The 13473-nt window shown below is 36.0% G+C and overlaps 1 protein-coding gene across 2 annotated transcripts; it reads right to left on the bottom strand.

Moving 5' to 3' along the window:
• Positions 1-529: 529 nt before the first annotated feature.
• LOC133880161 (ethylene-responsive transcription factor 1A-like) lies at positions 530-5438 on the bottom strand. Of its 2 annotated transcripts, XM_062319050.1 has the most exons (4): positions 4927-5438; positions 2859-3278; positions 1512-1546; positions 530-869 (listed from the first exon to the last, which is right to left on the bottom strand). In XM_062319050.1, exons 1-4 carry the CDS (start codon positions 5289-5291, stop codon positions 754-756), a joined length of 936 nt encoding a protein of 311 aa, XP_062175034.1. In that variant the 5' UTR covers positions 5292-5438; the 3' UTR covers positions 530-753. The 2 variants fall into 2 exon arrangements, with proteins under 2 accessions (XP_062175034.1, XP_062175035.1); XM_062319051.1 differs by lacking the exon at positions 1512-1546.
• Between the last annotated feature and the right edge of the window lie 8035 nt (positions 5439-13473).

Below are 13473 nucleotides of genomic sequence, written 5' to 3'. Positions count from 1 at the left end.
TTCTGTAGGTTCTACTTATTATCTGTAACTGGGCTTCAGAGTGTTTCTGCTGGCCCCAAAACACAAGTCCTTTCAAAAGGCTAGAACTTTTTATGCCTACAAACTTTCAAATATAGATTCCTCAGTACTGACTTCTCCAGTTCAACTTTCTATAAGCTGTCATGGTTTAAGAGGCAAATGACCATGCCGAAATTGGCTTAACTAACTAAACTAAAACAGCAGACTTGCTTTTCCTATAAGCATCTTTTTCTAAATAATATGGCTCTTAAGAATCTAGGTTTGGTCACAGTATCCTTGTGATCTGCTGGGTAGCACGTAGGGATATTGTGTTAATTATGATGAGAAATCTGACTAAGAATTTGGTGTGCTACATTCTCTTAGATGGAGCTGCAGTATCATGGTATGTATGTGAACTATCGCCCTGACTCAGGACGGAAGGGATTTGTCATGCCCCCGTTTCGGGATATAGGGAAAACGTGAACTATACAAATAAAAGAACATCCACACATTTTCAAGAAATAACACAAGATAAGAGAATTAACTTCATCCTACTTTTATATATATTGCAATTTTAGGTTAGTACAAAACAATACAAGGGATCAACAAAAGAAAACACTATACAATATATCAAAAGTTGGTCCGGTCTATGAAGATCTACGTTATAGGGAGGTCATTGCCATCCGCTTTAAAAATCCAGCCTACAGTGTTTTAAGCTATACATAATCAAAAAGAAAAGGTCCCTATGAAATATTATTATTCAAAACAGACATAAACCCAATGATCCTCATCAATAAGCCAAAACTCTAGGTCGTTAAACGTTGCGACCCCAATTGGAATCCCGACTAGGAGACGATTATGAAAATAGTCAACTGAAAAGTTTAGAAGAAAAATGGGTGAGTTCAACAACTCAGTAAGTAACACAACATAATAATAGTAGTACAACTCAATAACACAACAAACCTTACGGATAAAAGAATTTAAATCAAATAATGAAGAATATAATTGTTATTTCTTTATCATGTATAATTAACCCTTTTTTGTCCCAACTTTACTTTTAACCATGAGCGACGCATGTTTGGCTTGTCCCAAAAGACCCACATGGGCTTATCCTGTCGCTACAGGGGAGAGCTTTACCGGAAGGGGGCTTCCCTAGGTGAAGGCCACCTGGCTGATAGCCCACACCTTCATGCATCCGCCCTTCGGTGTGGTTGCCATAGTATCCATATAACACATGATCCGGATTAATTGTAACATTATGGTGTTGCGGGGTAAAACTTTATTCATATATATATGTAAATTGAGAACTCATTTATAACTGTATAATTTCACCAACTTCATATGACCACATGAGATTCTAATCACATTTTATGACAAGAAAATTTATCAAGGTTGAAATATAAAAAGGCAAGTAACTCTAGAAACATTAAAAATGAAGTTTAGAAAATTTCCGACTTTTTCTTAGAAAAGTATAATAAGATTTATGTCGGAGTTTTTAAGGTTGTGTTCTTTACCTGGTGTTTTATGAGTGGGATTAGCTACCTTCAACCTAGATTAGATCACAAGAATATATTTAGAGGATATTCAAAAGATAATCAAATTCGGTGCACATTTATACTGAAATTTTATTGAAATAAAATTTGTATAATAAAAACATATAATGGAAAAAACTCAGGCACATGAAACCAGATCACCATCAGGCGAGACATTCCTTTGCATGCATAAAACCATAACACATCAAGCATGCAACAAAATCTCCTCAAAATCGTCGAGAGCAAAGAGACTCCCATGACATTCATAAATATTCTCATGCTATTACCCTATTAAACCAGAACAACCAGTAATTTGAAATTTCTTACTACTCACATTCGAAACATGGTAAAACACTCGATTACTAACACAAAAGTCTCATATGGCAGCTTCAAACATTCCATTCTTATGTATGAAACCCACCCCTTAAGCCTATAGCATCATCCAAAACCCATTTCTTGCCATCCATGAACCTAAAAGATGAAAACACATGGTACTCTCCCCTTGGACAGATTCAGTCTACACACAAAGTCACCAAACCTTTCTGTCTCTCCCTCTCCACTTAAGAAGGCTTTTTATCTTAGCAAGAAAATTCAAGTCAATCCACATTATCAGGCCCCTATATGTTCGATTACCATGTCATAATCTTTCTTCAACATTCCAGCAATTACTAAGTTTCATGATCAACAAAAAACTCATCACAACTTAAAATCTCAATAACCCAATTGTTTAAAGAGAGCAACATCATCAATTTAGATCTCATAGTACACTAAAATTGATTTAGAAACATGTAAGGCAACCAATTTTCAAATTCCAACATAGCCAATATATGAAGTTCATAAACAATCAAACTCATCTGGATCTATGTCATCCGATTCTTCTCTCCTTCATTTTCATTTTAAATGTTACAAAATTTCAAGGATCCAAAATTATTCAAACCTTAACAGATTTTTATAACAATTACGAAAATCAACTCTACAGAAGCAACCTCAACACATCACATATACCAAAAGGTCTTAGAGGAATTATTACAAACACTTTGTCCTCCTTTATGAACTCCTAATATGCAAACCCATCAAGGATTGAGTGAATCCCATAGCAAAATCCCCAAATTGTACTACCCCACACTGTCGAGCATGATAGAAAATCCAAACTTCAATTAACCAACACACTAACATTAACAGTAAATCCAAGAACACACATCATTATTCCACACACGAATTGAGACAAAATTAGAGACATGCAGTGAGGGATTTACGGGTCATACAGCACCTACACCTTGAGATCCTTAAGTGAAATTGGAAAACCAACACTAAAATTTATAACCTTACTTATCTTCCCCTTCTTGTCCACTCGACAAACAACTACTCCGGCCAGGAGCACCTGAAGAGGAGGAGGACAACGATAAGGATTTCATAGATGCCGACGAAGAGCTCGAGTTTTGATGATGATTTTGGTACTCATTTGGGAAGTTGAGGATAGCTTGATGGCCACGGGAAGCAAAAGCAGCTCGGTCATAAGCTCTTGCCGCCTCTTCCGCTGTATCAAATGTTCCCACACACTGGCGAGCCCCATTTCTTGAAGGGTCACGTATCTCGGCCGCAAACTTCCCCCATGGCCGCCGGCGAACTCCCCGGAAACGAGCTTCTCTTCCCTCCTCTTCATTACCTGCTCTCTCCCTCTTCCCTCCTCTTCCCTCCTCTTGTGTTCCCTCACCTGGTAGTTTATGAGTGGGATTAGCTACCTTCCCCCTAGATTAGATCACAAGAATGTATTTAGAGGATATTCAAAAGATAATCAAATTCGGTGCACATTTATACTGAAATTTTATTGAAATAAAATTTGTATAATAAAAACATATAATGGAAAAAACTCAGGCACAAGAAACCAGATCACCATCAGGCAAGACATTCCTTTGCATGCATAAAACCATAACACATCAAGCATGCAACAAAATTTCCTCAAAACCGTCGAGAGCAAAGAGACTTCCATGACATTCATAAATATTCTCATGCTATTACCCTAACAAACCAGAACAGCCAGTAATTTGAAATTTCTTACTGCTCACATTCGAAACATGGTAAAACACTCAATTACTAACACAAATGTCTCATATGGCAGCTTCAAACATTCTATTCTTATGTATGAAACCCACCCCTTAAGCCTATAGCATCATCCAAAACCCATTTCTTGCCATGCATGAACCTAAAAGATGAAACACATGGTACTCTCCCCTTGGACAGATTCAGTCTACACACAAAGTCACCAAACCTTTGTGTCTCTCCCTCTCCACTTAAGAAGGCTTTTATCTTAGCAAAAAAAATCAAGTCAATCCACATTATCAGGCCCCTGTATGTTCGATTAGCATGTCATAATCATTCTTCAACATTCCAGCAATTACAAAGTTTCATTATCAACACAAAACTCATCACAACTCAAAATCTCAATAACCCAAATGTTTAAAGAGAGCAACATCATCAATTTAGATCTCATAGTTCACTAAAATTGATTTAGAAACATTTAAGGCAACCAATTTTCAAATTCCAACATAGCCAATATAAGAAGTTCATAAACAATCAAACTCATGTGGATCTATGTCATCCAATTCTTCTCTCCTTGATTTTCATTTTAAATGTTACAAAATTTCAAGGATCCAAAATTATTCAAACCTTACAGATTTTTATAACAATTACGAAAATCAACTCTACTCAAGCAACCTCAACACAGCACATATACCAAAAGGTCTTAGAGGAATTATTACAAACACTTTGTCCTCCTTTATGAACTCCGAACATGCGAACCCGTCAAGGATCGAGTGAATCCCATAACAAAATCCCCAAATCGTACTACCCCACACTGTCGAGCATGATAGAAAATCCAAGCTTCAATTAACCAACACACTAACATTCACATTAAATCCAAGAACAAGCATCATTATTCCACACACGAATTGAGACAAAATTAGAGACACGCAGTGAGGGATTTACGGGTCCTACCCCCAAGTTCCACACACAAACCAATGTCGCTTAATCTTCAACCTAAAACTCACCGTTTAATTCATAAATTCATGCTCCAATTGCAAAGGCAAATCAAAATCACCAAGAAAAGATTCAGAACCTTGCACCTTACTTGGTCTTTGCATGTTAAAAATTTGGGGAAACTTCACTTGCACCCTTTTCTTGCCTATAACTAATTTACTCCAAGTAGTCTACACTGTTATCCTAATCAAGAAGAAAACAAAAGCATTGTGGAAAACACAAGAAATCAGCAGATAAATTGCCATCCAGAGTTCAATTGTTGCTTAGATGAACCTTTTCTTTATCCTAACTTCATACAGCACCTACACCTTGAGATCCTTAAGTGAAATTGGAAATCCAACACTAAAATTTACAACCTTACTTATCTTCCCCTTCTTGTCCACTCGACAAACAGCTACTCCGGCCAGGAGCACCTGAAGAGGAGAAGGACGACGATAAGGATGCCATAGTTGCCGACGAAGAGCTCGAGTTTTGATGATGATGTTGGTACTCATTTGGGAAGTTGAGGATAGTTTGATGGCCACGGGAAGCAAAAGCAGCTTGGTCATAAGCTCTTGCCGCCTCTTCCGCTGTATCAAATTTTCCCAGAAACTGGCGAGCCCCATTTCTTGAAGAGTCACGTATCTCCGCCACAAACTTCCCCCATGGCCGCCGGCGAACTCCCCGGTAACGAGCTTCTCTTCCCTCCTCTTCATTACCTGCTCTCTTCCTCTTCCCGGCCTCCATGGATTTCTCAACTTTTTTTAGGAATTCAAATTTGGTCGCAACAGCCAGCCAAATTGAGTCAGATTTGACGGTAGAGCAATGTTTCTTGTACACTTTGTACCCAAAGGGTAGGGATGATTAGGGCCGGCTTCATGTATCGTGAGGCACACTGATATCTAACCATTTTTTTTTAAATTTAAGGATTTTATCTAAAAACACTTTCCTCACAATAACATTTCTTAATTTTTTTTAAAATTATTAAAATATTTTTTTTTTATTTTTACTTTTTTCTTTTCTTTCATTTTATTATTATAAGAAAAGAGAGATGAGAGGAAAGAGGAAAGAGAATCGAATTTAGGATTATAATAATCATTGGAAATGCTACACTGCTTTCCAATGCATTGGGAAACTTGTAGGGAATTTGCTACGGAGAATTTTTTGTGATTTTTGGACATTTTTCCTATATTTAGGAAAGTGACTTATCTATAGAATATTTGCTACTAGTACTCTTAGGGTGCGTTTTGAATTGTGATTTAGTAGACAATAAGTGCGATTTTAAACAAAATCGTAGAACATAAATCGTTTGGGAACTGCATTTTTAAAAATTGCAATTTGAAAACGTATAAAATCTACTTTTTCAAATCGCAGGAAAGATGGTGCTTTTTTAAAAACGCAAAATTTTAAAAGTTAATTTGCAATTTTAAATGCTAAACTGTAATTTTGCCAAACGCTTAACTGCATTTTTAAAAATCACTTTTTTCAAATCGTACATTTTAAAATTATAATTTTAAATCGCACTTTTTGAAATCGCAAATCCAAAAGAACCCTTAAGAGAAAATTTTATGTAAGGCATTTTTTATATTTAAATATCAAATATTTTTAAATTTTATATTATATTCTGATTTAATCTCTTTTTATTTTTTATGCTTTTGAGATTCAATATTATTATTATTGCTAGTATTAGATTTGTTTAGAATTTCCTTTTTAGATTTAATTAAATTTTTTTTTCAAGTTTATCATATTCAATGCATATTTCTAACAAATATTTATTATTAAAAAAATTTACATAAAAGAATAATTGAACCTAATTCATCAAAGGAGCTTCATTTTTGTAATAAGATCATCTAACACTTTCAATTACGAGTAATGATAATTTTTTTTAATAATTAGTAAGGACTAATTATTCAACATAACAATTGACTAAAAAGAGAAAAGGTAGGAAACACGTAAGGAAGAACCTCATATAGAAGTAATATTACATATCACTTTTATGTCTTTTTTTTGTCCCCTTCAAATTAATATGATTTTTAAAATCACGATTGAATTTATAATATACTACTATTTGATTTTGATCCAACTGTAATTTTAAGAGCTACAATAATTTTGAAGTGACAAAAAGAAAACACAAGGGTGCTATGTCCACCGGGGCCTTAGGCGACCTAGGGAAAGAGCCGACCCTGGAGTTGATCGTAATAATTTGAGTTAGATCTGACGGTTGGAATTTGCCATCGCCAGGAAGCTTCCAGATCAAAGACTCATAGCAGAACGACATTTCAATTCTTCCACTATTTATTATGTCAAAGAAATTGCTTTTGAACGTCGTGGTGCTTGTCATCTTGTCATACATGCACCGTGACATAAAGGGAAATGGAATTAAAACCTAACGATTTTAACTTGACATATGTGTCTCATGAAAATCTAAGTTTTTAAATTTCATGCAAAAAAAAAAAAAAAAAAGTGTGTTTTTAAATATACATGATTTTTTTATCAAAATTTGAATTGTGTGCTCCAAGCTGTTCCAGCTTGAAGCTAGATTTTTTTTTATTTTTTTTTTTTTTGAAAAATATGATAATCTTTATTGAATAAACTTCAATCGCCTAAAGGCAAAAGCTCCCTAGATATAATACCACAAATATAATTTGGAATTTCTATAACCCAAACTCTATTTGTGACATACAAAATAGCCTCTTTGGCTATGGTATGAGTTGTTGTATTTGCATCCCGCTTAACATGGTCAATTCTCCAAGATCGCAATTGTCTCAGCTCCAGTTTGATGTCATCTACAATATGACCAAAGTTGCTCCAAATGTTACCGGTCACTTTTATCGCATTAACAATTTGTAAAGCATCTTCCTCTAGACTTATATCATGAAAGCCCATCCCTTTACTTATTTCCATAGCATGGAGAGCTGCCAACGCTTCAACCACCTTAGGTGTAACTAAAAAATTATTGGGTAGTGCTCCGCGCACCCAAGACAAACCCCTTATGATCCCTAACAACAAGGTCATATCCAATCCACCCCTGCTTCTTATCCACAATTGCATCCCCATTAACTTTAAAAAAACCTGTGGGGAGTGACTGCCATAATGTGGGGGATACTGCATGGATTGGGCTTCGTGTTGTCAAATCTGTCCTAGCCCCTCTTCTAAAATCTTCAATGGAGGTACTTGCTTCCCTGAATACTTGTTGAGGATGAGTAAAATCGCCTCCATGCACCACCCCATTACGACGAAACCAATTTTTTCGAGCCATAACAGCCACGAGCTCTAGGTCTAGAACATCACAGCGTCCCATAAGTTCCTCAAAGATATTTATAAAAGTTGAACCCACATTCATACATTTTTGGAGTTTTTTGGGACTGCATCCACATACATCTTGGGCGGACGGGCAACTACAGAAGATATGCATTACAATTTCGTCTTCTCTCAGGTAAATCAGACAAAAAGAATTAGAGACAACCCCTCGTCAGAAAAGATTCATCTTGGTCGGGAGAAGATCATTACACGTTTTCCACATAAACATGTTAACTACCTGTGGAACTCTTAGGTTCCAAATCATCTTCCAAACCGAATCCCCAACACCTTGTCTAGAGCTCCCACTACGCCTAATAGCTTGTGATTCTGTTTCCATGTGATACGCAGTTCTAACAGAAAACTCCCCATTTGATGTACCTCATCAAATTAGAGAATCATTTTGCTTGCACAGGACTCAAATGAATTTGACAAATAGTGTGAGCTTCATTGATGTAGGACAGAATTTAATAATATTTTCAGTGCAAACGAAAATAGAAGAGATGCCAAAAATAATATTGAAGCAGAGCCGTTTAATTAGAAGTTTACCTGTTCGCAGACAATGGAAGTACAAAAGGAAAGACTTGATCGTCAAGCCAAGAGTTTATTTTATTTTTATTTCCTTATTAGAATTAAGATTTTATTTCCTTTACTTATTAGGACTAGATTTGCTTTATTTATTTCTTTTCCTTTTAGAATAAGTTTTACTTTTACTACTAGAATAAGGTTTACTATTGTTACTAGAATAAGGTTTACTATTACTATTAGGATTAGGATTACTTTCTCTACAAGTATTTCTCTTTTATAAATAGGCTTGCTTATTATGTAAAACTCAGAATCAATTGAATTGTTATAAAATCAGAGAATTCTCTCTCAAGTACTCTGCGGAGTTTTATCTTTCTTTTAGCCTGCGGGCTTGTTTTATCTTTTGGGGTAGAAGACGAAGACGCTTCTCCTTGCAGAATCGAAGACGCTGTTCTTTGATTAGTTACCTTAGTCTTCCGCTACGTCATTCATTTTCAAAAAAAGTATCATGTATGAGCTTGGGGTTCCACCACTTTGTATCTTGGTTGATGAGCTCCATCACCCTTGCATCCGCCGCAAAACCTCGATGTGGAGACTAAATAGAAAAAGAGATTGGAGCCAGAATCCATTTGTCACCCAAAATCCAAATATCTCGACCATCCCCCACCCGCCAAATGAGCCCATTTTAAGCACATCGCATGTAGACATTAAGCTCCTCCAAGTAAAAGAATGTCTTTTACCCATAGTGGCCTCCAAAATTGTTGAATTTAGATAATATTTTGCCCCAATAATCTGAGTTGTCAAAGAAGTGGGGTTCTTCAAAAGTCTCCAACATTGCTTTGTCAAAAGAGCTTTATTTAAGTATACCAAATCTCTAAAATCCAACCCCCCTTGGGTTTTCCAGACCCCCATACGATCATAGCTCATCCAATGGATCTTGGCCTCATTCTCTTGGTGCCCCCACCAAAACTTCTACATCAACCCATTTATTTCTTTGCAAAGACCAATGTGAAGTTGAAAAATGCTCATACTGTACGTAGGGTTAACTTGAATCACAGCTTTTAAGAGGATTTTCTTCCCTGCTTGTAAAAGGAATTTAACCTTCCAGTTGTGTTACCTGTTCTACACTTTATCCTTTATACTCTGGAAAGCCTGGGAGCGAGACTTCCCCACAAGTGTAGGTAGCCCAAGGTACTTCTCACACCTATGCGTGACTTGAAAGCATAATAGATGGGAAATCTCATGTCGCCTTTCTGGACTTGTATTCATGCTGAAGAAGATAGAAGTTTTAGCCTTATTGAGCTTTTGGCTAGATGCAATTTCATACTTCTCTAGCAATCTCATTAATCTGCGTCATTCCACAGAGTTTGCCTTACAAAATAACAAATTGTCATCTACAAATAATAAATGACTAAGTCGAGGGCCCCGCTTAGAAGTTGGGATGCCATTAATGCAACCTGACGTCTCTGCATGGTGAAGAAGAGAACTCAAAGCTTCAACGCACATAATGAAAATATAAGGAGACATAGGATCCCCTTGCCTGATTCCTCTGGAAGGTACAATTCTACCTGCTGGTTGGCCATTCACCACAATACCATAAGAAACCGTTCGGATGCATGTCAGGATTAGCCTTATCCATCTGCTAGCAAATTCCATTTTCCTCATAACTGCTTCAATGAAGTCCAACTCCACCCTGTCATAAGCTTTGCTCATATCGAGCTTTATTCCCATATACCCCACTTTACCCCACAATCTGATCTGCATGGAATGAAGAGTTTCATAAGCTGCCGGGATGTTATCAAATATCAATCTTCCAGGGATAAAAGCACTCTGGTTAACAGAGCTAATGTGGGAAGTACCTCTTTTAAACGGTTGGCTAGAACCTTGGAAATCAATTTATAAATCACATTGTTGAGGCTAATAGGACGAAATTCTGAGACATGCGTGGGTTTTTTCACTTTAGGAATAAGAGCAATGTTTGTAACATTAATCTGTTCATCCAATTGTCCAGAATTTAGGAAACAAAGTATACCTTTACATACCTCCTCACCAACTGTCGCCCAGTTTTGTTGATAAAAGCAAGCCGCAAAACCATCTGGCCCAGGTTCTTTCAAAGGCTACATCTGATTTAGCGCTTGATTGATCTGAATTTGGATAGGAGCTTCAAGTTCATATCTTGGCTGAATTTTCTTTCAATGGCATGAATACAACTCCCAATGTTATTTTGCTCTGCTCTAATGAATAAGTGATGATAATATTGGATGAAGGGATTGGCAATGTCATCATTCGTAGTAACCGCATCCGATCTCCAAAAAAAAAAAAAAAAAAAAATACCAATTGTTTCGAACTTTTTATTTTTGGAATGGAATATTTACAGAATCCCCACGAATAGGATCAAACCTTATTCCATGGTATTTACATGAGATTCCTCTTTATTATCATTAAACAGGTCACACAACCTACCGCTTTCATCTTGGATTTGCACAATCATGTTCCCTTTGCACCTTTGATTAGCGCAAGCGTGAAAGTATTTGGTATTGCGGTCACCATGTTTTAGCTAGTTCTCTTTCGCTCGTTGCCTCCATTTTAAGTCCTCCTGTTCCATTAGCCCATGCAATTCATCTTGAATTTTTTGTATGCCGGCTAAATCAGTTGGCCCATCCTGCTGTTGTTTGTCAACCAGCTCCTTGGAATTTTGCTTGATTACATCCTCTGTCAAATTCACATTTTTTTAACCCATGTCTGCAATGTTTGTTGGCATCTTTTGAGTTTCCCTTGCACAACTCCCCACATATTTCCCGGCCTTGGCTGTTCCTTCCAGGTGGTTTTAACAATCTCTCTATAATCTGCATGCATCGACTAACTTGCTTCTACTTGAAAATTGGAACGCTTTTTCCATCTATTAGCCTCAGATTGAAAAAATGAAATGAGGATAGGATTATGATCAAAGCTTCGACCTACTAGCACAAGCACATCTGCCTCACCATAAAGCTCACACCATTCCTTGTTTGCAATTGCCCGGTCTAATTGTTTGCTTTTTTCAAAAATAATAATAATAATAATAATAATAATTGGGCTTATATATATATAAATGCTCCAGCTTGAAAAAAAGAGTGTTAGAAGAGTTATAAAGGTTTGCTAGAGTTATTAGGGTTGTGGGTATTTTGGTCATTGTTATATTTCTTAAAACCTATATAATAAGATGTGTGAGGTAGGCTATGAAATAGAAACAAGCCTTTGCCTTTTCTCTAAACATTAAAAAAAAAAAAAAATTAAAAAAAAAAAAAATTAAAATAGGACTCAATAGTAATTTTTACTGTCATATCTTAGAATGTGCACGTGAGAGTGCACGTAGCATTTTTCTAATGCATAAACCCACAATCAAATTCAAACTCAACGAACGTGGATTCCCTAACCACTCTAACTTTCAAGCCTAATAGAAATTGGAATCAAGACAAATAACCAAGTACATGGAGTCCAAAAATAAGTCTGTTTGGGTTTATCGATTTCAAAACTAACTGTTTGAAAAAATAATATTTTCAAAACGCAATTAATAAAAATATGATTTTTTTAAAAAAAAAAAAAAAAAAAAAAAGGGTTTAGTAAAATCAGCGGTTTGAAGAACTAGTGACTTAAACTATCTTTAAAATCATGCATTTTTAAAGAAACATCACTCGTCTGTTGCGTGAAAGCATTTTTTTTTTTTTTTTTTTTAATGTTTTCAAACTGACAATTCTTTATTTCAAACCCATTATCAAATAGGATAATTTGTTTAAAAATGTGCCGAATAGGCTAGTTCACACTCCTAGTTTTGAAACCATGCTTTAGCATCGAATCCTATGGTTTAAGCTAATGGGTGATAGCCTACAAGTACATATACCATAAGGTCCATAACCAAGCACACAATCAACCGACTTAGGATTTCTTTACAGCACAATATGAATATCCAATAATCTCAAGGGCATCACAAAATTATGATAGAAGATCAATGAAGTCTGAGAAGTGATGATACCGTAAACCATGAGGGAAAAATCATACTTAGTCTCTAGGTTTTATCTAATTTGAATTTAGTCTTTGAATTTCCAATTTCAAGAATAAGGTTTTTAAGTTTTGCCAAATTTCAGATAAGACATTCTGTCACTCTACTGTCAAAGTTAACAATTTGTCATCTGCCACGTCAGGCATCCATGTCAGCAAGTGCCATGTCATTCATAGAAAAACAAATTAAAGACCGAACTCTAAATGCGTAAAACCGATTGATTAGACCTTTGGCGCGGAAACTCTTAGAGATCGAGAAGCAAAAACTTAAGATTTAGAGAAACAAAAACTAAATTCTTTATTATAGTTTCTAAAGCATTTTGATTGGGGATTTAATATGCATCTTAGGGCTTGAAATTTATTTCCTTTTCCCAAGAAAAGTTCACCATTAACGCATTTGCGTTAATCCAATCAGGGGAATCATTTTGGTTAAATTCTTTGTAGAGAACTCGTAGAGCATAGATTGCTTTGTGAAGAACCTTAGGGTAGTGTTTCAGATTGATCACCATCCCTCAATGCCATTTTATGGCACTAGCCTTAGCAATATAAGCCATCCCGAGGAACTGTCTGGCTATAGGTGAGCCTAGGAAACCCTGATAAAAAAAATAAATAAATAAGCTTTGAATTTTTATTTTTTATTTTTATTTTTTTTATTGTCTTGATCTGTTTTTTATGTTCCATGTTTGTGGTTTTGCAGCAGACCTCTATGTATTAGTTGCTTTTCTGGAACAAGAATCTGACATCCTGAGATTTTCTTTTGTTTTGATGTAAAATGTTTTCAAGAAAATTATTTTTCAGGAAAAATTTTCAGTATTTGACGCAAACGAAAAATTATTTTTCAAGAACTTGAGCATTGTTTGGAATAATCTCACTCAAACGCCAGCCATCTAAAAAATCTCAGGCCTCGAGGCCAGTACCGGCCCACCTAAAGAGTCCCAGGCCTCAAGGCCAGCACCGGCTCATGAAGAATTGTGATCCCCAATTCCTCAAGGCCACTATTTTTATACCCAGCAGTTAATCTTAAGGGGGTCATGGAGTTTGACCTTCATAGCCAGGCTCTACTGGCCAT

The sequence above is a fragment of the Alnus glutinosa genome, chromosome 10 (genome assembly GCF_958979055.1).
Source record: "Alnus glutinosa chromosome 10, dhAlnGlut1.1, whole genome shotgun sequence".
Lineage (NCBI taxonomy): Eukaryota > Viridiplantae > Streptophyta > Magnoliopsida > Fagales > Betulaceae > Alnus > Alnus glutinosa.
The sequence above is the reverse complement of the archived record's forward strand: the minus strand, read 5'-3'. Positions and strand labels throughout refer to the sequence as shown.

Excerpts from the sequence above, each read along its gene's own strand:
- LOC133880161 (XM_062319050.1), bottom strand. The coding sequence starts at position 5,291 with ATGGAGGCCGGGAAGAGGAAGAGAGCAGGTAATGAAGAGGAGGGAAGA. Across the intron at positions 1,547-2,858 it reads GGACAAGAAGGGGAAGATAA|GTTGAAGGTAGCTAATCCCA; the intron begins GTAAGGTTATAA and ends GATCTAATCTAG. Across the intron at positions 870-1,511 it reads TCCCACTCATAAAACACCAG|TTGACTATTTTCATAATCGT; the intron begins GTAAAGAACACA and ends TAAACTTTTCAG.